A 26,288-nucleotide genomic window follows, 5' to 3' on the forward strand; every position below is an offset into this window, starting at 1 on the left:
ATTTTTATTACGGATTATTAAATTAAAAAGAACAAGGAATTTAAATTTTGAAGTATCCAACCGTTTTCATATCCAGTTATCCGACACGTGTCTACATCAAATCTGCTCAATTCCCAACGCATAACGTTCTAGTCCTACTAAACGACGTCCCAACAACGCGTTTCGTGAAAGAAAGATAAAACATAAAATTCCTTGTCTTTCCCAAATTAGCCCTCCTGCATTGTAGTTACAGGTCCCCCTTGTACGTGACAACAAATACGCATTAGTCATTGCATGTGGACCCCACCTACCACTCACCCTTCATCCGTAAAAATCCACCGCCTCATTTTTACTTATTTACTTTTTACCGCTACACGAATTGACCATCTTATCCACCTGTCCGCTTGCCTCAGCGACACGACGTTGAGTGTTTGACTCGTGTTAATTACCTGCCTCGAGTGTCAATGTGGGCATTTTCGTCAAAGCGACTAAACTAAACTTGGAAGTTTGAACATTTTAAATTACTGTACTAACCTTTTCTGCACTTCAACTACTCGTCAAGATATAAATCCGTTTGGTATTTATCCTCTCGTAGAAAGAGGGTATTTTAGTCAAATTGTATCCGCACGTAAATTTAAGCAAAAAGTTTTTGTTTTCTCGAATCTGCCCTTGCCACGATTGCGAAACGGTTTTAAAAGCCTCCGTATCACGAGGGAGGTGAATCCACTAGCACGTACTTCGGCAAAATGTTAAGGGTAATTTCAGAATTAGAGTTAGCCTTATCGTCATCACGCCATAACGTGGGAAAGTGTGAAAGAAGCCACGAGGAGGACCAGTTTTATCCCTTGACACGTACCCTGTGCACAACAGATTCTGTGTTCTGCCACGTAGGATGAACACGTGGCAAATTAGTACATGTCAGCACTACTCACCGTCCTCCATATAAAGCCCACACCATCTGCTCCGCTTTCTTTATCGTTCCCCCGCTAAAGCCAAAACCACACACAATCGAAGCTCTCAATTCCATTTTATCACTTTCTTTCCACTTTGTCTTTCTGTCTCTCCTCTTTTTCTCGTTCAATTTCTCGTCACCGGTCCGGCGAAAACTAGCCGGACGTTGAAACTCTTGTCCGGAAAAAATGGAGGCTTCAGCGACCGGTCGTTGTTTCAATTGCGAAAGCCAAAACGTCATGTTCTCGTCTCGTCACGTATTTCGGCAACTTTAACCGTATTTGAAACCCTAAGCAAAAGGGACTTTACTTAGCAGAGTTTCGAAGTTATTCCATGCTTTGTCTAGCAAATCAGAGGCATAATAGTATATAATAATCGCAGTTAAAAGGTACTTATTTTAGCTTAAGATTCTGGAATTTTGGGTAAACGCTTTGGATTTTGAAGAAACTTTGGGTTTCTGTGTAGATTCGGTTCGCTGATCTGGTTAAAAGAGAGAGATTGATTGTTTCGATGGATGTGTAGAGAGTAGAAGCCTCACTTTTTTTTTTTTTTTTTGGGTTTACTAAATTTTAAACTAATGTTTAGTTTTCTTTAAAGCATTAATAACCTTTCTTCGTTCTCGTATTTTGGAATTATAGGTGAAGAATTTAGGAGGATTAGTGTAGAGGAGTTTAGGGATTTTGTTCGATTGTGTAATTTTGGTTTATAAACTAACTACAAGTTTGTTAACTCAAGAAACAAGATTAGGTTTTGAAAAAATGGAGAAATTTTTATGTTTTTTTTGAAAGATCGGTCATTGTATTTCTTGATCGACGGTGATCATGCCTTTTCCGATGAAGATCCAACCAATCGACTCTCACACAGCAGAAGAATGGGTTCATTCCGAACCAGTAAAGCCGGTAGTGAAATCGAGACTCAAGCGGCTCTTCGAGCGCCAGTTTTTGAGAAATTCAGCCGCAGAAAAGGCTGGCGTCGTCGTTGAGGAGCCGCCGCTACATTTCAGCAAGGACAGCTCCAATGGTGGTGGCTTGGCTGACTTCGAGCCTAGCTCAGTCTGCTTGGCGAAGATGGTGCAGAACTTTATCGAGGAGAACAACGAGAAACAACAATCCGGCGCTGTCCGGTGTGGCCGCAGCCGTTGCAACTGCTTCAATGGCAGCTGTAACGACAGCTCTGAAGACGAATTGGACTCTTATTTCGGCGACTCCAACCTCGCTTCCTCTGGCGAAGCATGTGAAATTCTCAAGGTGCTAAAAGCAAACAAATTATAAATCAATCTTGTTGAAATCTTCTTCTTCTTCAGTGAAAAAAAATGTTTGATTTATTTAATTTTATATTGAATGGAACAGAGTTTGGTGCCTTGCGCGAGCGTTTGTGAAAGGAATTTACTAGCGGACACGGCGAAGATTGTAGAGAAGAACAAGATCTGTAAACGGAAAGACGATAATTTCAGGAAGATTGTGACTGATGGATTGTTGTCACTCGGATACGACGCCTCTATTTGTAAATCTCATTGGGATAAATCCCCCTCTTATCCCGCCGGTACTTTCTCTCTCTTCTGATTATACAAATACAAAACATATCTGTTTGTTTCCTCAGAAAATGTAGGAACGAAAAGGAATTGATTTTATCTTATCCTCAACCAAATAAAAAATTAATTTTGATAAATTGTTCTTTTGGAAACAGGAGATTACGAATACATAGACGTGATAATTCAAGGCGAGAGATTGATAATTGACATTGACTTCAGGTCAGAATTCGAAATAGCTCGGTCTACCAAGGCTTATAAATCTATTCTCCAAACACTGCCTTACATCTTTGTGGGTAAAGCGGATCGTCTTCAGAAGATTATAGGGATCGTATCGGAGGCGGCCAAACAGAGCCTTAAGAAGAAAGGAATGCATGTTCCTCCATGGAGAAAAGCCGATTACATCAAAGCCAAGTGGCTCTCTCCTCATCCGCGTGCACACGAATCCCATCCGGAAATCGAGAACAACCAGCCTCTGCAGGGCTTATCTGAAACTGAGTTTGAGGTGAGTCGTGGGGAGAAGAATAACAACGACAATAACTCGGTGGATGATGGTGAATTGGGAGAGTCCATGTTTGTTTTGTCTGAGAGTTCGGAGGAAGAGAAGAAAGTGAAGACGGTGGTGAAAGACTGGAAACCACCTGAAATTAAGCCCAAGAGTCTGCAGATTGGAGCTAGGATTGTGACTGGTTTGGCTTCAGTCATTGAAGATCATCAGCCATGAAAATTTTGGTGTTTTTTTTTTTTTTGTAATCTTCTTGAGATAAATCTAATATGGGTGTCATCATATACCACCATATAAATCCCCTTCTGCTTTTTATGTAAGGGTGTTTTTACTAATATCATCAATAAAATCCTCATATGAATAGCTAAATTGAAGAAATTCTTTATTTATTTATTTATTTATTTATGTTAAATTTAATATAGAAGAACAGAATTTGACGATGAAGATAGAAGAGAACTCGTGCAGTCTCGAGCAGTGCGAGGACCTACAATATCTATTTTTAAGGTAAATCTTGTCACATGGTTTTCTGATTAACCCTCTTTGAGGAATGAATGGAATGGTTTCAACTGTAGTCTTTTGAGGTGAGAATCTCAGTCAAAAATGGCCGCTCACAAGTTCATTTAGATTATACATTGCTCCAGATATGAAAGAATTAATTAATCCAATTCACCAATCTGCTCTTCATCATTTCATTAATTACTGGTAGGTAGAAATTTATTTGGGGCCGTTGAAAGAAGAAGTAACAAAAACTTTTACTTGTAACATAGGCAAAGTCACTTATGCTAACTACAAAATGCAGCGACTCGAAGCTTCCCCTTTTCAAAAGTCATAGGGGACTTCAATTTCAAGCAACAAACTTGGCTTTACAAATTACAATACTTTGTTTAACCATCAAATTCAGCTTTTGTCTTCATCACCTGCCTCAAGTTTAGAGTTCATTACATTGCCACCCCCTGAGTTTTGGTAGAAATAGTTTCTCCCCTCCAATTTTGCTTAAACCCCGTAAATGGATATCTTCTTTTTCCTCTCCAACTTTGTTAAAACCCACCAATATAGAATATTTTTTCCTTTAATTTTGCTGGACCATTAGATTCAACTTTGTGGGTGAAAATGTTAGTTTCTCAAAATTGTGGGGAAGTGTAATTATGCAAAACATAAAGAGTGACACGTAATAAACCCATTTTATTAAAATAAACCAATTAGATACCCATCTCTTTCTTCTCTGCTCCTCACCGAAAGCAGAACTTCTTGTTTACAACGAAACAATGATGCCATCTTCCTAAACTCTGAAACCCAGAAACCCAAAAATTATTATTATTATTTAAAGAAAAAAAAAAACTATTCTCATAGAGAATGCCGTTGCTCTCTCTTTAGCCTCAGCTTTTACTCTTTTATCTTTTTCTCACCCCTTCACCTAACTTCAACTTGTCCTCTTCTGCCTCTTTCTTAAGTTCTGGGTCCAAATTCTATCTGGGAAATTGTTCTTTTCAATTTTATTTTTCATATTCTAAACACAGGACAGAGCATCCCAGAACAATCATTGCTTCTGTAAAATTTAGTGACACTCTGTGTCTGTACTTATTTATGTATTATCGTAATAAAGGTGCTATCCATTTCTCTGAATTTAAAAAGGTTGCGTAGGGTCAGGNACAACGAAACAATGATGCCATCTTCCTAAACTCTGAAACCCAGAAACCCAAAAATTATTATTATTATTTAAAGAAAAAAAAAAACTATTCTCATAGAGAATGCAGTTGCTCTCTCTTTAGCCTCAGCTTTTACTCTTTTATCTTTTTCTCACCCCCTCACCTAACTTGTCCTCTTCTGCCTCTTTCTTAACTTCTGGGTCCAAATTCTATCTAGGAAATTGTTCTTTTCAATTTTATTTTTCATATTCTAAACACAGGACAGAGCATCCCGGAACAATCATTGCTTCTGTAAAATTTAGTGACACTCTGTGTCTGTACTTATTTATGTATTATCGTAATAAAGGTGCTATCCATTTCTCTGAATTTAAAAAGGTTGCGTAGGGTCAGGACACTCAGGAGAAGACGATAAGTATTGATGTGGCTGAATCACATTGTGACCCCCAATCTATCACAATGTTTTTTTCTTCTTTGCTTTGAAAATAAGTTTCCGACTCCTCCTTTTCAGTTCTATTTGACCAGATTTCACCATTAAAATTCCAGTTTTACCTAATTAATAAAAATTAGGTAAATTTGATGCTTTTGAATTGTTAGGGTGTGTGTATTTTAGGGAAATTCAATTTGAGAGATTTTAGGATTTATTTATATTTAATCGAAATATTTTAGTCTTTGGGTTAGGTTAGGCTTTCTTAATGTTATATACGCTAGATGAATTGGTAAGATTATCCTTTCCTGGTTAAGTTTGACATTTGAATTCGAAAAATGAGGGTAACATTGGGTGTTTCCAGAACTAAGGGAGAAAACGGTCACCTGATGATAGATTAAGGGGCAACATGTAATTCGATCTTAATAATAATTATAATAAGCTATTTGGTGGGGTCCTGTTTCTATTTTGTGATTAAAAAAAACAAAAAATTGGTCTAAAATTTTGACATTAATGTATTACTTTGTGAAAGTGCCCCACCACCTACTTTATTTAACTTTCTCTTAATCTGTTTACTTGTCCACAGAATATTTGGTTTGCCTGTGATTTACAGTTTGGACATTGCCCTCAAGTTTAGATACTTACATTTCTTTGTTTGCCTTCATTTTTCTTTTCTAAGTTTCATTTTTTCTCTATCTTATCATATTCATTTATTTTATGTTTGTCAACATAAAACATGTCATCCCATTTCATATTGACCTTTTTTTTTTTTTTTTTGGGTGAGGGAATTTATTAAAAGGAAAATAAAAAATATATAGTGCATGTATGCATAAAGATTAAAGAAAACATGTGCATAAAATTGGATTACAAATTAAGGAAATCCATATTTAGGATGGGCGAAATAAAATCATATAATTCTATCATTGATGGGAATTCAAATTCAAACATGTTGATGCGTGATTTTGACACCAACCAAATGCACATGTAAAATATTGAGCAGGCCCAGAGGATACACGTGAATATGAAAATGAGAGTAAATGTAATGGAAAACAGCGTTTAAAGTGGTTCAGATGCTAAGGAAGCGAATCTTACGTCCACTGATTTTTGTATTAATGATAGAGGTCAGGTTGCGTAAACAGACTGACTTACAAATGATTGTACAAGAGAGAGAATGTTGTATCTTTTTTAGAGAGAGTAGCTAATCCCATAATTGAGAGAAGAGCTCTCAATTTATAGTGGGATGGATTAAGGTTATCATTACTAAATCTATGAGTTGGTGGCATTATCTGTGCAAATCCTTCTTTATGTCACATTGCCCACCTTCTAGAGTGATTTATGAGATTTGGTGCAGGGATTGGACACGTGGAATCACTACAGCTTCTGGCTGATCTGGCGCGTACCCACTTTACTAACAGAAGTGTGTTGTTCCTGTCACCACACGACGTGACCGCTTCTAACTGGCTGCGGACCTACCTAAACTCTAACTTTTTTATGCTGATTGAGCATTGCGTTAGCCCTATATTTTCAGGCATAACAGAACCCATGTTAATTAAAATATCTGTAACAACTTTCCTTTCTCGAAAAAAAGTACAGGTAAACTTATTTCACAACAAAAAAAAAAAAAAAAAATCATGAGGATTTTGTACATTTTTTTGGGGCAAAACATTGAAATAAACCCTAAACCCTAAACCCTAAACTATGGGCAAAATTTAACTTAAAAAATAAGTGGGTCACAGTTTAACGCATGAATAAACAGTAAGCCTAAACCCTAAACCCTAAACCCTAAACCCTAAACCCTAAACCCTAAACCCTAAACCCTAAACCCTAAACCCTAAACCCTAAACCCTAAACCCTAAACCCTAAACCCTAAACCCTAAACCCTAAACCCTAAACCCTAAACCCTAAACCCTAAACCCTAAACCCTAAACCCTAAACCCTAAACCCTAAACCCTAAACCCTAAACCCTAAACCCTAAACCCTAAACCCTAAACCCTAAACCCTAAACCCTAAACCCTAAACCCTAAACCCTAAACCCTAAACCCTAAACCCTAAACCCTAAACCCTAAACCCTAAACCCTAAACCCTAAACCCTAAACCCTAAACCCTAAACCCTAAACCCTAAACCCTAAACCCTAAACCCTAAACCCTAAACCCTAAACCCTAAACCCTAAACCCTAAACCCTAAACCCTAAACCCTAAACCCTAAACCCTAAACCCTAAACCCTAAACCCTAANAAAAAAAAAAAAAAAAAGGTCGATAGATTAAGTCACATGCAAACAAGGTTTTTATATTAATATTTTTTTTTTTTCGGAATGTAAATCAACCTTTTGTTTTGAATGATTTTGATTCCAAAACGGGGACCAAAACTGATATTGTGGCAGCTGGACCAGAGATTTTACTTTGCTCTTTGTAAGAGCAAAAACGGAAGAAGAAGAAGAAGAAGAAGAAAAAAAAAAAGCAAGGAGGATTCGTTTTTTTTTTTTTTTTTCACTTGAGGTTTCAATTAAAGTTTATCTCTATTTGTGTTTGTAACGGACAAATTTTCACCAAGAATATCTGTGTCTGTCGGTGTAATGGACACGACACGGGAGTTTCATTTCATGTCTCATAATCCTAAAACACTTACTTTCTTTCTGGACCACTCAAATTTTTACATCTTCTTCTTCTTGTTGTCCTTCGATTTGGCATTTGTACAAACAGTTTCCTTACATTAATTCAGTCACTGTTTTTGATTCAGATGCATCCGATTTTACATCTTTTCAGACTTTGCCCCACTTCCCAGATAGTACTTTGTACAATTTCCTTTTTTCTTGATTAGCTTGGGCCAAACATATTACTTTCACCACGGGCCGGCCCGACCAAATATGGTTATATGAATAATACCTGTCTTTTTACTCGGATTTATCCATTGACTAGACTCATAAGAAAATGTATTAAAATCATTTTCGATTCCATTTTTATAATCAAACAATCAAGAACTCCCCTCATAAATCCTTTATTTTGAGAAATTATATTTCAATAAGCTCTACTTGAATAAATTGACCCAAACCAAACAGACCTATATTTGTTATTGGTTATTAGAGATGTCTAGAAAGTGAAGGAAGGATGGTGGGTAATTGGTAAAAAGCATTAGGTAAAGGGTATTGGCCTCTTCCAATAGAATGTGGGTTAAAAAAGGTAAAGGTAAAGAGGGTACCCCATATAACACGCAAAAGTCCAAAGAGAAAAATAAAAAAAAGAACCCTTACCAAGAGTAAAGAAATAGGTTCCATTGACAATCATACCATTGAAGAAGAAAAGGACTAATCTTTGCTTTATTAGGCAAAAGTTTGGCTTGAATCATGTTTCAAGTACCAATTACCAAACCCTCCATCTCACACCTACAACCAATACCAACCAACCTACCTTTCTTTTCTTTAATTAATTTTCACCTTCAAGATTGGTAAAGGCTTGTATTTCAACTTTGGGCCATTACTTTTCTCTCTTTTGGGCCTAGAGGGGAGACATAGAACTGTTGTTTCAAACCCATGGGCCATTACTTTTCTCTATTTTAGGCCTAGAGGGGAGATATACAAGCGTTGAATGAGATTGAATAACCGAACCAAGTCAACATTTTTGAAGATTAATTAATTTTGGGTCTCCAAAGTGATGCCCTCATCGTATTCCCAAATCAACTAATATATAACTTCTGCCTTATGAGCTTGGAATTAGAATAAGGGTTTGTTTGGTTGCTTGGAAATTTCTTATTTATATAGCGTATAGATAATCTTTCAACCTAGATCTTTGCTCAACCGAGAAGATAATATGACATGTTCTATTCTTTATTTAATAGAATACTAAAGCTCAGAAGAAAAATCCAAGCTGAATATGTTCTACCCCACATAACCACAAAAGTCTTTCAATGATAATGAATTTGTTTGTTCTCATTAATTTTTCTTGCGTATATGCTCGACTTGAATATTAGTATTGTTTGACTTTTATCAAATAATTTAAGTTTCCGAGTAACGTAGGCCTCAAGTTCAAATTTTTTTATCTCTTATTATTCTCAATTTTAGATCAATTATTAAACCAGAACTTCCGTCTAAGTTCATTCATTCACTTAAGTGAAACACATGAAATAGACTGATCAAAACATAACAAGAGATTGCTGAGTCAAACTGAGTATTGGCCGAAGGAACTTGGAAATTTCTCAAGCCCAACTGAAAGTAGACTTTAAATTGATTTAATCTTTCAAGTCTTTTTTTATTGTATCAAATCAAATAAATCCTGTTCAATCTTAGCCAGATTTAATTATATTAACTCATCTTCTACTCCAGTTAGACTAAAATTAAGCATATCAATGGCGCCAACATCTTCAATCCAATTCATAGATGCTGCACTTTCTTGTACAACTCCTTTTTCTCTATCCTACACAGACTCTGAGCAAAAATGGCTCATCCGAAAACACCTCATTTCATTTCTTCAAGATTACCCCACCTTCATTCCTTCAAACGATTCATTTACTCACAACGATGGCACCACAGTGAACCTTTTAAACGCCACTGGATATCTCCATGTCTCTTCTTCCACACCTCCTATTCACCTCACCATTTGGGTTCATGAAAGCTACCCTTTCATACCTCCCATGGTGTTTATTTCCTCAAACAACGCGAATCATCATCACCATAATCATCCTTTTGTTGATTCATGTGGAGGAATCGCCTCGGCTTATCTTCAAACTTGGTCTTACCCGGGACACAATTTGTCCGAACTTGTTCACAATCTTGTCAAAATCTTTTCTCACGATCATCCCTTCGCTAATTCTTCCCCCGGTCCTACTTTGTCTCACCCTTCTTTCGCTTCGAAACGGGAGGCTCTCGACCGCCTTTCGGCGATGCTTCACTACGATGCGGCGGCAGTGATGTCCAAGACAGCGGAAGAAATAGAGGAGCTATCGATATTACAAGTAGAAATGAAGAAGAGAGCCGGTGTTATTGAGAATATAGTTACTGAGCTGGAGATGGAAAGGAAGAAGCTGAAGGAGAGAGCGATGGAGTTGGGTGACAAAGCTGATGTGCTGAGGAGTTGGTTGGCCGCAAATGATCCGAAGTCGTTTGAAGTTATGAATGAAATTGAAGATGCATTTGAAGCGATTGGTGAGGGGTCGAAAATAGTGGTTGAAAAATTGGCTGCTGATAAAGCTGTAGAGGATGTGATATATGCATTGGATAAGGCACTTGAAGAAGAAGTTGTGAGCTTTGAGATTTATATTAGGCAGATTAGAATGTTGGCCAGAGAGCAATTCTTTCACAGAGATTTTTTGGTCAAATTAAAAGGTTGGGATATACGTATTTAGTCTCCTTTGGGTGGATTCATATCACCTATCTTTCCTTCTCATTGAGCTTCCAATTGAGTGAACTTTTATAAAGAGAGCACTAGTACAATATATATTATATATATATTTTTTTTTTCTTAAATGTCCTGAATAAATTTATCAGGACTATGCATATATCATCATCGGATTTGGGTTGTAAATTATCATTTTAATCTAATGTAATAAATTGAAAAGTGAATATATATGAGTTTGACAAAATTATATTAGAATTGTATTGACTGGAGAGTTATTATTATTATGAGAAGATTTGGGAGCACCATTTATTTGATACAAAATATGACATAATTTATAGCCATTGGATCAATGCACTTTGAGGTGTTTGAGATTCAATATACCTTGCATAATTAATGAACATAATGAATTCCTAAATTTAGATATAATCTCAGCCACTGAAACACATTAATCTAATGGTTTATTAATTGTGTTACAACTTGAGTAAGAGAAATGGTACTCTCAAACCTTCCTATATAATTAATAATAACAATAACAACAACAATAATAATAATTATCTAGTCAAGACATCCTAATATTAATTTATTAGGATTATGCATCTCTCTCTCTTTCTCTCTCTCTCTCTCTCTCTATATATATATATATAAACAAAGGCTGAGTGGGGGCTTATGCCCCCACAAGATTAAAAAAATAATATAGAGTAGATTAACAAAACAACCACTATATATCATAATTCCAAAATTGAAATTAATTTTTATTGTTCGTTTTTTACCAAGTTATATTCATTTATTATAAATGGTAATATTAATTTATGCCTCGTTTTTTATTTATTTAGTATGGTAGTTTTTTCATGTTTGAGTTTATTTTTCCCTTTTAATTTGCCCTCATGTAAAATCATATCAACGTACATTCAAACTAGAAACATGAAGTCGGTAGTAAAACATATAAAAATTCAAAGTTTGTAGAGTCGAAGCAAGAGTTTGGAGTTTAAAAATCCAAAGGAGAATACAAAACTAGATCATTGACTATTAAATAGAGCACCCCAATTGTCATCACACAAACAAGTCCGAACATTGAAAATATCACTAGAAATTCAACAACCACAGACTTGTTCAAACAAAGATTGAATAACTTAAAAACAATTTTCTAGTTAACACATTGATTTATGGTAAATTCTTAATTAAATATATAATAAGATTACAGACATTGAAATATTATAGAATGGAGGAGCTACTGATAAAATTAATGATGGCTAAAATAATTTTCCTTGTAAAAACCGAACCAAATGCAAGCTCAACCAGGTTCCCTTGTTTCACTATTTTAACACTATCCTATCATAAAAAATGTAAATTGTGTGTGTGTGTTTTTTTAATATTCTTCAAAATTCAATCACACTCTACTCAACTCAAAACATTAACAATTACCTTTTCAATAAAAGTTTTAAAATTAACAAAAACACCCTGCCCATCTAAGCCACTATCACCGCAAGCAGCCATCACTGTCGACGTTGTAACGAAGCACGACCGGCTGGATCTAACTGATCGTGTACCGATCTATCCATTTCCGGTCAGATCCACCATAGATTTGATCATTTTTGTCATAATCCATGATGGATCTTATTAGAAAATGCTAGATTAGCGCATGAATGACCAGTCGTGCACCATCCTGGTGATTTTCGACCACATTTGACAGTGGTGGTTGGTTGTCGACAATATTAGGTAGGTGAGGGTGTTTCTGTTAATTTATTTATTATAGGAGTGTTTAACTAAATTAACAAATATAGGGTGTTAACAAATAATCTAAATATTTTCAGAAAATATTTTTAAAAAATATATTAAACACAATCTCATAATCTTATCATATTTTAATACTATTTAAAAAAAAACTAAACAAACGCAGCCGTGACGTGCTTGAGTTTTTTATTGACCAAATGGCTTGCTACTGTTTTTGTGACATTTCATGGGCTGACCATGGGCCCATATTAGGCCCATTCTAACTTGAATCGGAGCTAATCACGGCCCCAATCTGGCCCAAATATGGACCTTTGTGACCAAGCCCAGCCCCTGTTAACTCCTTTTTGTTATAAAAAAATTCACTCATTAAAAGTCAAGCTTTGGACACAAGTTCTTTATAACACCGCAGATCGATCAATCAGATCATCACACGTGCCCACCGTAACCAAAGTATCGTTCCTCTCAACAAGACTCACACCGTATCATGAGTTAACTTTCGATAATACCCCTGCCACTTTCGTCGCTTTCTCTGGCTCCAAATTAATTGAAGGACCAAACCGTCATTTTATAGCGACATTCCGATTTTCTTTGTCTCTGCACCCTCGTTCGGGTTTGAAAAAAACCGTCCTCTGTTTCTTTCTCTGTAGATGCAAAAATCAAACCTTGCGGTTGCATGATTCTTAACGTGCACCAATCTTCATTGTTTCTCGAGATCTCATTCTTTGCCATTACCCTTCTGTCGTCAAATCCCACTTTGTTTCTTTTCTCATGATTGCTTTATTGTCCGTACAGTTTCTTATACAAGCTCCACGGTTTACCGCATTCGGGAGATAACTATTGGGCTCTGCTCTTTTTTTGAGTTATGGCGAATTTGAGTTGGGGTTTGGTTTTCTCGCTTCTTCTTTGCTTTTTCGCATCTGGGTCGCTCTCAATTGAGGATTTTCACCGAGCGTAAGTTTGATTTTAGTTCTGTGATCCTTATTTAGGGTATTAATGATTCATTTTATGGAATTTAAAGTTAATTTTAGATTCGTGTAAAGATTTATTTGGTTTTGGAGTTAAAAGTGAAAACTTTTGATCCGTTTTGTTATGTTTCAGTGATCTAGTTAGTACTTCGTACATTGTCTTTTTTTTTTTTCCGTAAAGTTAGTTGCTTTTTCTTTCATAAAGCAGCTGAGCAAATTTCTTACATAGGAAATTTGGAAGTAACAATCTTTTTTATTATTAGAAAGTTAATTTTTTGAAGTAATCTTGGAGGGCAATGGTGCAACTTGAGATTTCNTACAAAACTAGATAATTGACAATTAAATAGAGCACCCCAATTGTCAATTTGTCATCACACAATTTAATTCATTTAGACAAGTCCAAACTTTGAAAATATCACTAGAAATCCAACAACCACAGACTTGTTCAAACAAAGATTGAATAACTTAAATTTTTTAATTAAATATATAATAAGATTACAGACATTGAAATATTATAGAATGGAGGAGCTACTGATAAAGTTAATGATGGCTAAAATAATTTTCCTTGTAAAAACCGAACCAAATGCAAGCTCAACCCTTTAATACAACCAAATCGACCCACATGCATAATATTAATATAGGCCCAACTACTGATCTGCCTCATTCAGCCCTTCTACATTCCTCTTATGGTATGGATCTACAGTGGCACAACCCAACAACTGAAACCTATTGGCTGGAAAAAAAAAAAAAAAAAAAAATTCTCCTAAATACAATGGTATTCTATTCAACTTAAAACATTAATAATTATCTTTCCAATAAAAGTTTTAAAATTAATAAAAACATCCTCGCCCACCCAAGCCACTATCACTTGCCAGCAGCCACCACTGTCGTCGTCTACCAGCATCGTAACAATGCATAACTGGCTGGATCTGACCGGTCATGCGTTGATTTGTCCGGTTTCGACCAGATCCACCATGGATTTGGCTATTTTCGACATAATCCATGGTGGATCAAAGGCCAAATTGGCTCACGAATGGCCAGTCGTGCACCATCCCGATGACTTTCGGCCACACTTGACAGTGGTGGTTGTTTGTCGACAATTATTGGGTAGGTGAGGGTGTTTCTGTTAATTTATAAATTTTTATTGTAAGGGGTGTTTAGTTAAATTAACAAATGTAAGGTGTTAAAAAATAATCTAAATATTTTTAGAAATTGTTTTTAAAAAATATACCAAACACATTCTCAGGATCCTATTCTATTTGATTAAATACTATTCAGAATTTAATACTATTTAAAAAAACTAAACAAAGTAGCCCTCGGGCCCATATTAGGCCCATTCTCACTTGAATGGGAGCTGATCACGACCCCAATCTGGCCCAAATATTGACCTTAGTGACTAAGCCCAGCCCCTGTGAACTCCTTTTTGTCATAAAAAAAGTCACTCGTTAAAAGTCAAGCTTTGGACACAAGTTCTTTATAACACCGCAGATCGATCAATCAGATCATCACACGTGCCCACCGTAACCAAAGTATCGTTCCTCTCAACAAGACTCACACCGTATCATGAGTTAACTTTCGATAATACCCCTGCCACTTTCGTCGCTTTCTCTGGCTCCAAATTAATTGAAGGACCAAACCGTCATTTTATAGCGACATTCCGATTTTCTTTGTCTCTGCACCCTCGTTCGGGTTTGAAAAAAACCGTCCTCTGTTTCTTTCTCTGTAGATGCAAAAATCAAACCTTGCGGTTGCATGATTCTTAACGTGCACCAATCTTCATTGTTTCTCGAGATCTCATTCTTTGCCATTACCCTTCTGTCGTCAAATCCCACTTTGTTTCTTTTCTCATGATTGCTTTATTGTCCGTACAGTTTCTTATACAAGCTCCACGGTTTACCGCATTCGGGAGATAACTATTGGGCTCTGCTCGTTTTTTGAGTTATGGCGAATTTGAGTCGGGGTTTGGTTTTCTCGCTTCTTCTTTGCTTTTTCGCATCTGGGTCGCTCTCAATTGAGGATTTTCACCGAGCGTAAGTTTGATTTTAGTTCTGTGATCCTTATTTAGGGTATTAATGATTCATTTTATGGAATTTAAAGTTAATTTTAGATTCGTGTAAAGATTTATTTGGTTTTGGAGTTAAAAGTGAAAACTTTTGATCCGTTTTGTTATGTTTCAGTGATCTAGTTAGTACATTGTCTTTTTTTTTTTTCCGTAAAGTTAGTTGCTTTTTCTTTCATAAAGCAGCTGAGCAAATTTCTTACATAGGAAATTTGGAAGTAACAATCTTTTTTGTTACTAGAAAGTTAATTTTTTGAAGTAATCTTGGAGGGCAATGGTGCAACTTGAGATTTCCTACTCTGTGGTTTTAGTGGAGAGCGGGAGTGATTATAAGTTTGCAAACCTGTTCAGTACTTGGATAGAAATTATAATAGCCAAATATTTGGCCCACAGGCTCAGCTTAATCAAGTTTGGTAGTTATGTCATGAAGTGGAGAATTTGGTGTTTTCTCTCGAGGTGAAACTCTATGTAAGCTTGCTGGAATTGTTTGATTATAGATTACAGAAGAACTAAAAAGATTTAGTAGTTGTGTATAACGCTTCAATCATACTTCTTACTTTAGATGTTATTTTATTCTTCCCTCCGTTTTTAGAAAATAAATACAAAGACTTTAAATGTAAATATGTATCTTTACCGGAATTATTAACTGTCAGATTTTTTTTGTTTTTGGTTTGTTTGGTTGTTTTAGACAGTAAGTTAATAATTGTATTTTATTTCACTAAGGCTTGTCTTTACTTTTTTGCATTTAGGTTTCCTATTGTGGAACCTGATCCTGGTCATACAAAACTTCGTCTTTCAAGTGAAGGCTTGGAAGTCATCAGAAGAATAACAACCCCGATTGCTGCTGTTGCTGTAAGCCAGAGATGCATCTTCTTGAGCATCTAGTAGTAGTAATTTATTTTTCATTTTTTTAATCAAAAAACATCATTGGAATTTGCATTTTTTGTTATAAAATGATAAACAACAAAAGAAATAATTCTTCTTCTTTTAATTGAAAGCCTTCACATATTTTGATCAATTATTCCAGGATGGCTTTTTTTTTTTGGGAGACGTTATTGGCTACTAGGCACACACTAATTGTTTGCCCATGTATTGGATCCTTGTCATGCATTGTTAGATTGACGGAGCTATTTCATCAGTTTTGCATTATTCGTTTTCTGATGCATCTTTAATTTTTAATTAGTGGGTTTGTTTTTGGCAGTCCATTAAAAAATGGAACTCGGATCCAAAATATTTAAATTTTTATTATTATTATTATTATTATTATTAGTTTATTTATTTATTTTTACTTACCACTAAATCCATCCCACCCTCCCCTATGTAGAAAATACAAATTTAATTGTTCCTCTCCAAAGTTTTTAATCGGGGGATGCGATTTCTAGACCTGTTGCTCCTTTGGAAGAGCTCTAACCAACTAGGATATTCCTTTCTGGACTTAAACTTGTTTTTCAGCATCTGAAGGCTATTGTTAAAAGAGTTAAGAGATGAGTTACAATTGGAAAGGGTGATTGCATTCTAGATGTAGCTGAATCTGATACTTTAATTTTGTTACCAAAACAAGCGTGGGGCCTGAAATTGCAGTAAACGCAGTTTTGGGAATATTTTAGTAATTAAATTTGGAAAAAGCATCCTACACAGTTTTATGACAATTATTTCTTTCCAAAGGATATAATGTGACAATGTTTACCAATTTGTATGATGCTTTTGAGTGTAAAATATTGCTAGATGCTCGTTTAGCATGACTGCTATTGGCTGTCTCTAATGCCCACAGTAAGTTTGTACTTGTCATTAGAATATGCTATGAAGCAATTTTTTTCTTCTGTTTCTCCCTTTTTGACTCCATCTTGATGGTTGTATAATGCATATCCAGGTAATTGGCCCATACCGCTCCGGAAAATCTTTTCTGCTTAATCAGCTTCTTTCCCTTTCTTGTTATGAAGGTGTCTTTACTAGAATATACTTTTAGTTATTTTTTTTATGGAACTTATTTTGATTAATATGCACGTGGATTGAACTTGCTGCAAAATTGATGATCTTTGAATCAAATGTACTTGTCCTCCACAGGATTTGGTGTTGGGCACATGCGCGACACAAAAACAAAAGGTAATGTGACTGGACATGGCATCACAATAGCAGTGACTGTATGCATATTTAATATGTACAATATCTCTTTGCTTGTTGCAGGGATTTGGGTTTGGGGCTCTCCACTGGAGTTGGATATTGATGGCACGAAAACTTCTGTATTTTACCTTGATACTGAAGGATTTGAAAGTATTGGGAAGTCAAATGTGTATGATGACCGGTAAGTTCCAAGTCCTTGTGTAATCTTGAACTTGCCTCTGGTGATCGTAAATAATTTTGCATTTTGCTCCCTGTTGCAGGATTTTTGCTCTGGCTACTGTAATGAGTTCTGTCCTAATTTATAACCTGCCTGAGACGGTTAGTTACTCTGCCTGGAACTTTATTTAGTTTATTGGTGGTAATGCATTGATATGTCGTTATGGTAGGCAGCCTAGAGGAAAAGATAAAGCAAAAAACTCATTGAGGCAGAAGTCAGGACATTAGTATTAAGTGTTAAATTATACCTCTCAGGCAAACGTTAATACTATATGCTGGATTTGAGGTATCTATTGGTATGAAAATTAGACTCTTAGATATATAAGTTGATTTTTGTATATATAAGACCCTTCTAGGATTATGTATAGCGAGGTGCAGGTTGGATTTATGATTTCTGTAATGATCATATCTTTTAAGGATGGAAGAGTTGGATAATTCTTTTTCTAGATTATGCAGCTCATAAGATGTTGGGCAAAAATATGATTTTAATTGCGGATACTAGATGTTTTGTCTCAAACATGTGAGACATTATAGAGTACAAGAGACTGTGAGATTACTTTTCTTTATAAATATGCTAGATACTAGTTGAAAACTCGAGAAGACTTGGAATTCTTTCTCGAAAGAAGAAAAGGGAAATGCATGAAATTCTAACTTATTCTTGTTGGAGGTAAACTAGGGAGACTTATTAAATATGAGAATACTAACTTGTTTATATTTAATTGAACTAACGGCATGGTGGAGCTCTGGATGTGGTTCTGCTGGGGATGGGATCATTGCCTCAGAATTAGGATTTAAACTCGTATTCAGGGTTATGGTTTGTCTTTGAGACCATTCGCAGTTCCCTAAATTCAGTTGATTTTTCTGGTGATATATAGTTTTTTTTTTCCTGATTGCGCATTAGATCCGAGAAGCTGATATATCTCGACTTTCATTTGCTGTTGAGCTTGCTGAAGAATTCTATGGAAGGTCTGCATTTCTGTTATTTTCTGAACTCAACATGTTACTAAAATTTATCAGCTAGTTATGTAGTAACATTACTTTTAGAGCCCTACTTATATTACCGTACTAACTTGTTTAATGGTTTGCTTTATGGATATTTTACGGGGAGTAGAGTGAAGGTAATACACTAGCAACTTGGTTGAAATTCCTTTTGTATATTCTCTTACTTGAATCGTTGTTCCATTGATATGCACAATTGAATGGCTGTTTGAATGTTTTTGTAGGGACAAGATGTTGCTTTTGAGCCAGCAAAGCTTTTGTGGCTTATCCAGCGTGATTTTTTGCGTAAGTTAATACTTAATAGATGTCTTCCAAGGGTTTGAGTTCTTCGACTTGAGTTTAAGATTGCTTTCTTAAACTCAATGCAATGTGGCCATGCATGCTAGCAACCACCCTGCAAATTTTGTGGGGTAATATTATGAGGAGGATAGTACTAAAACATTATGTCATATGTGCTAAAAAGAAACTGTATTTAGATTTTGTGTTGATTCATATGCCACTTTTCTTTGGATCTCTTCGCCCTTTCTCCAAGCTTGTGGCAAAATGATGTAAAATAGATTTTTGTACTTTCAAATTCAGGATCTATTCTAACTGGGGTGTGACTCTTATTGTGGTATATATGCTGCATTTGTGCTATCAAGAGTGAACTGACATTCATTTTTTGGTGCTATACAGAAGGGAAGTCTGTGCAAGAAATGGTGCATGAAGCTCTTCGACGTGTCCCTAATGATAATGGTTTGTTTTCCTTTTCCCTGTATGCAGGAAAGACATTTTGTTTACATTCTCCTTGCTGCATTTTAGAGCAAAGCTTTGACGGAAAATTCTTTTTGTAATTGCAGGAGACAAAAATATTGATCAGGTACTTTTTCTAACTATTGTACTTTCATTTTTCTTTATGAATGACATATCATCTTTCTGGGATTATAAGTTCTCTCTTTTTGTTACTGTATCAGGTTAACCAGATCCGAGACTCTTTGGCTGTAATGGGTGATAATAGCACAGCCTTTAGCTTACCGCAAGTATGGATTTAATTTGTATCTTAAATAATCTCCCAAGTTTTTCCTCATATTCTGTATCTTATAATCGCTGTTCTTCTACAGGAAATCTGTTTATTGTATATGTTAAGTAACATGGATGGTTAAAGGACAATTGGATTTTAAACTTTTTAATTGTGTTCTCATTGTCCTAAAAGTTGTGAATAGTTCTGATGTAATGGGGTTGTGCACAGACACAGACACGGGATTTGGGTTCATGGGATGCATATATTTCTTGTTCGTATAATGATTTACTGCAGGTCCAGTTTTTTTGTTCGCATATGAAAGAGCTCTCAATGGCTTGTATAATCTTATAAACCCATGAATTTGAACTTGCAGCCTCATCTGATGCGAACAAAACTCTGTGACTTGAAGGATGAAGAGCTTGACCGAGCATATGTTAGAAAGAGAGAGCAATTGAAAAAGCTTGTTGCTAGTGTCATTCATCCAAAAATTGTTCAGGGCAAATTTCTGAATGGCAAGGAGTTTGTAGCATTTCTCGAACAGGTATCTTTATAGCTTCAGATCATCTTTAGTTTGAGAATTTGTTAAGCTTCTTAACATTGTCATCTCCGCATGAAACTCAATGATGATTTAAGTTGGAGCATTTGAAAATGAGTTTGTTTTAAACTTTCATGAATTAGCATCAGATTCACAATCTTATAGGGGCCAAGAAACAGGGCACAAAAGTAGAAACATGATGATGGAAGTGAGTTACTTAGATAACCCTGTTAGCAATTGAATGAATCCTTGGACTTAATGGCTTTGCTGTTATAATATTTTATTGATATTTTTTTTCTGGTTGGTAACAATCTGTAGTTACCTTCTTTATTTTGCCTTATTCTTCTAAATTCTTTTTGCTAATATGCATTTGCATTGTTCAACCTTCAGATACTTGAAGCCTTGAATAAAGGGGAGATCCCATCAACAGGCTCTCTTGTGGAGGTTTTCAACAAGGGTATTCTTGAGCGCTGTTTGAAGCTATATAATGAAAGGATGACGAAATTACGCTTACCTCTATCAGCTCAATCTTTGCAAGATGCCCACGAAAATTCTAAAATAGAAGTAATGAAGGTTTTTGATGAACAGCATTTCGGCCGTCATCACGCAAAGAAATCTGTCATGCAATTGGATGAAGAGATACGAGAGGTATTGGTTAAGCGTAATTAATGAAATACTTGTTTTGAGGAAGATGATTTGTGATCTGTACTTCTAGCTATCTAGAGTAAGGCATAGATAATTTTATAATTTATGCAATTGGTTAAAAGGCTTTGCAAAATTGTCAAATTGGTAGGGAGCTCGAATGAACAAGTTGTCAATATGAATTATACATTCTATTTATAACACTGGCCCTTTGAGCAAGTCTATTGGATTGTAGATAGTTTTATGCTATTGGACAACATGTGGCTTGTGATATGTCATGTATAAATTTGTAGTTGCAGCTAGAGGCTGTAGAAATCCGTGTCATATATTCTAGGAGCTGCAATGTATAGGACCATACATTTCAATACATTGAATATCTCACATGCTTTTCTCTGGAAACTTTCTGCAGGTGTATAAGAATTTCATTCTGTCAAATGAATATCTATCCTCAAAGCTTTGCGAGGGACTATATACCAGATGCGAGGACAAGATGGACCAGCTTCAAGTTCTCAAACTTCCATCCATGGCCAAATTTAATGCAGGTTTCCTGCAATGCAACCAAAGTTTTGATCGAGAGTGTGTTGGACCTTCAAAAGCAAACTATGAGCAGCGCATGATGAAGGTATGGAGTTAATTTGAGTTTAATGTTCTTTTTTTTTTCTTTTTTCTTTTTTTGAGCCTTTCAGACTGCACTTTGAGATTTCCCTGAACTTAAGCTGAAGTTATATTAAACATTACAAATATGATTGAATTATAACTTAAAATGAGAATAGAAATTTGAAATATATTTAGATGCTGATTCTTTGGAAGTGACCATCTAAATATAAGATTCGTTTCTTTTGCTGTATTGTTGAAGTTGTATTTTTTTTATCTAATTTGTTGGGGTTGCCTACTATGCTGAACTTGACATTTGTCAATTACTGTATGTATATCTGCAGATGTTGGGGAAGTCACGATCTCTATTTATCAAGGAATACAACCAGAGGCTTTTCAATTGGCTGGTGATCTTCTCCCTTGTCATGGTTGTGATTGGACGGTTTATTATAAAGTTTATTTTGATCGAAATGGGAGCATGGATACTATTTATCTTCTTAGAGACATACACAAGGTTGTTCTGGTCGGCAGAGTCTCTTTATTACAACCCAGTTTGGCATTTCATTGTTGCCACTTGGGAAACGCTTGTCTACAGCCCTATTATTGATTTGGACAGGTATAAGAACATTTCATTATTCCTCGTAACAAATTTGAAATAATTTTTATTGGCATTTGAATGACATGATAGGATGCAAATTCTCTTAGTTTTACATGTCAAAAAAGCAAAGCTGGGTGCAATTATTTTTATTTGGTTTATCACTCCGCATTTTGACCGGAACGAAAAAGGAAAGAAACCATTTTCTCTTCAAAGTTGTAAGAATGGTCAATATTTTCTAAACTCTAGGATGCTACAGGCTTGCATGCTATGTTTTGTATCAAGTTTTTCAGCTAAACATGAATGTGCTCATGTTGCCTCAGGCACTTAGTTACCACAAAGCAATTTGGATATTGGTATATTTTTTATGATAAGATATTAAACAATTATATTTTCTGATGGATGCATTATATTTCTCTCAATCTATCTTTCTTTTTCATTTATTTTCCTTTGCTTGAGACAGATGGGCGGTTCCAATCTGTTTTATGTTTGCTATATTTATACTTTATTGGCGGTGTTATGGGAAACGGAAACATGGTTCACGCGGACTTTTGCCTCTGTACAACAATAGTAGAGGTACCTCAAATCGGCCGAGATCAGACTGAAAGGACACATATTGACTCGGGGGAACAACGTGGGCGAGCTTTTCTCATTTTAGGTATGAAGCCTGCCGACCAATTCTTTTTTAATCTTATATCTTTTTCGTTCTCTCAATCTGTCAATCAATCTGGAATTTTGAAGGGGGTAAAGGATGATTTGATGATTGGCGTGGCGGTTCTTATAGTTTCTGTAACTGTAGAATTTACAGCATTTTTATTATTATTCAATGTAATATTTTGATTGTTTCAAATGCCATTTAAATATATTACAGGTTCAATTTCTCTATAAACAACAGAAAGAAATTCATAGTTGTATGATGTCTTCTTGCTGAGGAAAAAACAAAGCGAAAGGAAGACAAAAGAATAAAATAAATAAATAAATCGCAGTAGAGGTTATCATCTTATTGGCTGTTTAATCATTTTGATTTGAAATTTCCGGTATCGGTTAATAATTGACATATCATTTATCATATTATTTCATCGTAATTAGTTATATAATCATTTTTATAATTGCAATTTATTTGGATTTGTCATCATATTGATGTTTTTGTTGAAGTTATTAATTAGATTTCTGATTATGAAGACGGATGTTGAGTTTGAGGGTACTCGTTCAAAAAAAACAAAAAAAATCTTCTATACAATATAATGCGATAAATAATCAATGAGAGAGTAAATTATTCCACTCCCTTTGTCCAACCAAAAACAGGAAGAGGGATGTGAGATTTAAAGTTTGGACTTTGGAGGCGTAATGGGGTAACCTCTGCCGCATAATGAAACTTTTGGAAGGGCTTTTATTTTGCTAATGTGGCTCTTCTTGTTTTCTCTTTTTGTTTTATTTGTTGCGGTTACTTCCCTTTGTGAATTCTCTAATATCTCCTTTTCCAAACAACTAACCCGGTTTGAAAACAAAATTACATTTGGGAAAACACTTATTATTATTATTATTATTATTATTATAAAGATGCTAGTATGAGCAGGAATGGTATATCACCTTTGCTTTAATTAATAACAAGAAAGAAAAATAAAAATGAAGTTTTAAGATAACTTATCCATATCATTGTGATGACCTCGTTTGTCGTATCGAAAAATGACAATGTAGTAACACGACAAATAAGATTTTCTAGAATAGACAATTTTAAATACTCGAGTTGCAACAAGAGTTTACTTTTACATTATTAATTATAATACGACATATAGTTAGATTTAGTAGTTGTTGTATGCATTAAGATTATCTAAAACTTATTATGAAGATATCTTTCAATTTGCAACATTAAATTTTAGTTCTATACAATATCTAGTGTTCATCCAATTAGAAGTTTTAACACTAATTATTATAACTTAACTATATTATTTGTATTAGTTTCATTGACATGTTGTAATTAAGGCATCAACGAGTTACTCCCTCCGTTTTTTTTTTAAGTGTCGTTTTAAGGGTATCATTTTTTTTCAAAATAAGTGTCGCTTGTCTTGTCTGATCTTTACTCTCTACTTTTTTGCGATGGCCCACATCTCTTCTCTCTCTCTTTCTCCGCTCTACGTGTTTGCCTCAATCTTCTCTCTCTACTTTTTTGTATGCCCACGCCTCTTCTCTCTTTTTGTTTACATTAAAAAAATCAGTGTATAAAAAGGTGTGCAATTAGTTAAAGCGCCATTTATTTGGAAACGGAGGAAGTATTATATAACAATTTAGTATTTAGATGTTATAATAAAATAATAAAATATATGATAAATGAAATTCCAAAATACCATCCCAAATTCTTGTATGATTTTTTACTTAATTCTTTTATTGTTCAATACTTCAATCCACTAATTCTATAAAACCAATGTAGCGGTGGATTTGACAACTTATTACTTGGTTAATATAATTAAATTATATTAATTATATATTAAAAGTATTAATCCTTAATTGTCGGTCCGTGTAATTAAGAAATAAATTATAACATATTACTAGTAATAATATTTAAAATTAATCTTAAATCCGTCGATCGGTTGCCAAAATATATTTATTATACTTTTATATAAGCATATCTTTATTATAAACTAATTGCATGTTAGATAATTTAATATATGACATTTGAATGATAATATTTTTAAAATATTCATTTGTGTAAAACATTTCTAGTTGGAATAACACCTAATAAAATAATTTTTATTGATATTTTTTTTCTGGTTGGTAACAATCTGTAGTTACCTTCATTATTTGCCTTATCTTCTAATTCTTTTTGCTAATATGCATTTGCATTGTTCAACCTTCAGATACTTGAAGCCTTGATAAAGGGGAGATCCCATCAACAGGCTCTCTTGTGGAGGTTTTCAACAAGGGTATTCTTGAGCGCTGTTTGAAGCTATATATGAAAGGATGACGAAATACGCTTACCACTATCAGCTCAATCTTTGCAAGATGCCCACAATAATTCAAAATGAAGTAATGAAAGCTTTGATACAGCATTTCGGCCGTCATCACGCAAAGAAATCTGTCATGCAATTGATGAAGAGATACGAGAGGTATTGGTTAAGCGTAATTAATGAAATACTTGTTTTGAGGAAGATGATTTGTGATCTGTACTTCTATCTATCTAGAGTAAGGCATAGATAATTTTATAATTTATGCAATTGGTTAAAAGGCTTTGCAAAATTGTCAAATTGGTAGGGAGCTCGAATGCAAGTTGTCAAAATGATTATACATTCTATTTATAACACTGGCCCTTTGAGCAAGTCTATTGATTGTAGATAGTTTTTATGCTATTGGACAACATGTGGCTTGTGATATGTCATGTATAAATTTGTATTGCAGCTAGAGGCTGTAGAAATCCGTGTCATATATTCTAGGAGCTGCAATGTTAGGACCATACATTTCAATACATTGAATATCTCACATGCTTTTCTCTGGAAACTTTCTGCAGGTGTATAAGAATTTCATTCTGTCAAATGAATATCTATCCTCAAAGCTTTGCGAGGGACTATACCAGATGCGAGGACAAGATGGACCAGCTTCAAGTTCTCAAACTTCCATCCATGGCCAATTTAATGCAGGTTTCCTGCAATGCAACCAGTTTTGATCGAGAGTGTGTTGGACCTTCAAAAGCAAACTATGAGCAGCGCTGATGAAGGTATGGTAATTTGAGTTTAATGTTCTTTTTTTTTTCTTTTTTTCTTTTTTTGAGCCTTTCAGACTGCACTTTGAGATTTCCCTGAACTTAAGCTGAAGTTATATTAAACATTACAAATATGATTGAATTAACTTAAAATGAGAATAGAAATTTGAAATATTTGATGCTGATTCTTTGGAAGTGACCATCTAAATATAGATTCGTTTCTTTTGCTGTATTGTTGAAGTTGTTTTTTTTTATCTAATTTGTTGGGGTTGCCTACTATGCTGAACTTGACATTTGTCATTCTGTATGTATATCTGCAGATGTTGGGAAGTCACGATCTCTATTTATCAAGGAATACAACCAGAGCTTTTCAATTGGCTGGTGTCTTCTCCCTTTTCATGGTTGTGATTGGACGGTTTATTATAAAGTTTATTTTGATCGAATGGGAGCATGGATACTATTTATCTTCTTGAGACATCACACAGGTTGTTCTGGTCGGCAGAGTCTCTTTATTACAACCAGTTTGGCATTTCATTGTTGCCACTTGGGAAACACTTGTCTACAGCCCTATTATTGATTTGGACAGGTATAAGAACATTTCATTATTCCTCGTAACAAATTTGAAATAATTTTTATTGGTATTTGAATGACATGATAGGATGCAAATTCTCTTAGTTTTACATGTCAAAAAGCAAAGCTGGGTCAATTATTTTTATTTGGTTTATCAGTCTGCATTTTGACCGGAACGAAAAAGGAAAAGAACCTTTTCTCTTCA

At 34.9% G+C, this 26,288-nt stretch overlaps 3 protein-coding genes and 1 pseudogene across 9 annotated transcripts; all 4 read left to right on the forward strand.

The window, feature by feature from the left end:
- Window positions 1-967: 967 nt before the first annotated feature.
- LOC116128390 lies at window positions 968-3,341 on the forward strand. The gene is made up of 3 exons (XM_031414099.1): window positions 968-2,177; window positions 2,280-2,472; window positions 2,617-3,341. Exons 1-3 carry the CDS (start codon window positions 1,752-1,754, stop codon window positions 3,180-3,182), a joined length of 1,185 nt encoding a protein of 394 aa, XP_031269959.1. The 5' UTR covers window positions 968-1,751; the 3' UTR covers window positions 3,183-3,341.
- Window positions 3,342-9,274: 5,933 nt separating this feature from the next.
- LOC116128383 (protein ELC-like) lies at window positions 9,275-10,372 on the forward strand. The gene has a single exon (XM_031414090.1). The coding sequence runs from the start codon at window positions 9,374-9,376 to the stop codon at window positions 10,367-10,369; it is 996 nt and encodes a 331-aa protein (XP_031269950.1). The 5' UTR covers window positions 9,275-9,373; the 3' UTR covers window positions 10,370-10,372.
- A 2,364-nt stretch (window positions 10,373-12,736) lies between these two features.
- On the forward strand, window positions 12,737-22,781 carry LOC116128339 (guanylate-binding protein 4). 7 transcript variants are annotated; one of them, XR_004127744.1, is made up of 18 exons: window positions 14,781-15,088; window positions 15,867-15,969; window positions 16,988-17,057; window positions 17,182-17,220; window positions 17,302-17,419; window positions 17,499-17,556; window positions 18,356-18,420; window positions 18,566-18,572; window positions 18,678-18,738; window positions 19,129-19,188; window positions 19,293-19,312; window positions 19,407-19,472; window positions 19,827-19,994; window positions 20,379-20,636; window positions 21,040-21,252; window positions 21,569-21,840; window positions 22,283-22,477; window positions 22,691-22,781. XR_004127744.1 is itself a non-coding variant. In XM_031414047.1 (17 exons), exons 1-17 carry the CDS (start codon window positions 12,956-12,958, stop codon window positions 22,422-22,424), a joined length of 1,809 nt encoding a protein of 602 aa, XP_031269907.1. In that variant the 5' UTR covers window positions 12,737-12,955; the 3' UTR covers window positions 22,425-22,684. The 7 variants fall into 7 exon arrangements, 5 of the variants coding, with proteins under 5 accessions (XP_031269907.1, XP_031269906.1, XP_031269910.1 ...); XR_004127743.1 differs by having other exon boundaries at window positions 22,561-22,692; XM_031414047.1 differs by lacking the exons at window positions 14,781-15,088; window positions 22,691-22,781 and adding an exon at window positions 12,737-13,044 and having other exon boundaries at window positions 22,283-22,684.
- A 385-nt stretch (window positions 22,782-23,166) lies between these two features.
- On the forward strand, window positions 23,167-26,142 carry LOC116128346 (annotated as a pseudogene).
- Window positions 26,143-26,288: the final 146 nt, after the last annotated feature.

The sequence above is a fragment of the Pistacia vera genome, unplaced genomic scaffold (genome assembly GCF_008641045.1).
Source record: "Pistacia vera cultivar Batoury unplaced genomic scaffold, PisVer_v2 Contig2, whole genome shotgun sequence".
NCBI lineage: Eukaryota > Viridiplantae > Streptophyta > Magnoliopsida > Sapindales > Anacardiaceae > Pistacia > Pistacia vera.

Excerpts from the sequence above, each read along its gene's own strand:
- LOC116128383 (XM_031414090.1), top strand. The coding sequence starts at position 9,374 with ATGGCGCCAACATCTTCAATCCAATTCATAGATGCTGCACTTTCTTGT.
- LOC116128339 (XM_031414047.1), top strand. The coding sequence starts at position 12,956 with ATGGCGAATTTGAGTTGGGGTTTGGTTTTCTCGCTTCTTCTTTGCTTT. Across the intron at positions 17,221-17,301 it reads GCGCGACACAAAAACAAAAG|GGATTTGGGTTTGGGGCTCT; the intron begins GTAATGTGACTG and ends TGCTTGTTGCAG. Across the intron at positions 19,995-20,378 it reads TTGTAGCATTTCTCGAACAG|ATACTTGAAGCCTTGAATAA; the intron begins GTATCTTTATAG and ends TTCAACCTTCAG.
- LOC116128390 (XM_031414099.1), top strand. The coding sequence starts at position 1,752 with ATGCCTTTTCCGATGAAGATCCAACCAATCGACTCTCACACAGCAGAA. Across the intron at positions 2,178-2,279 it reads AAGCATGTGAAATTCTCAAG|AGTTTGGTGCCTTGCGCGAG; the intron begins GTGCTAAAAGCA and ends TGAATGGAACAG. Across the intron at positions 2,473-2,616 it reads ATCCCCCTCTTATCCCGCCG|GAGATTACGAATACATAGAC; the intron begins GTACTTTCTCTC and ends TTTTGGAAACAG.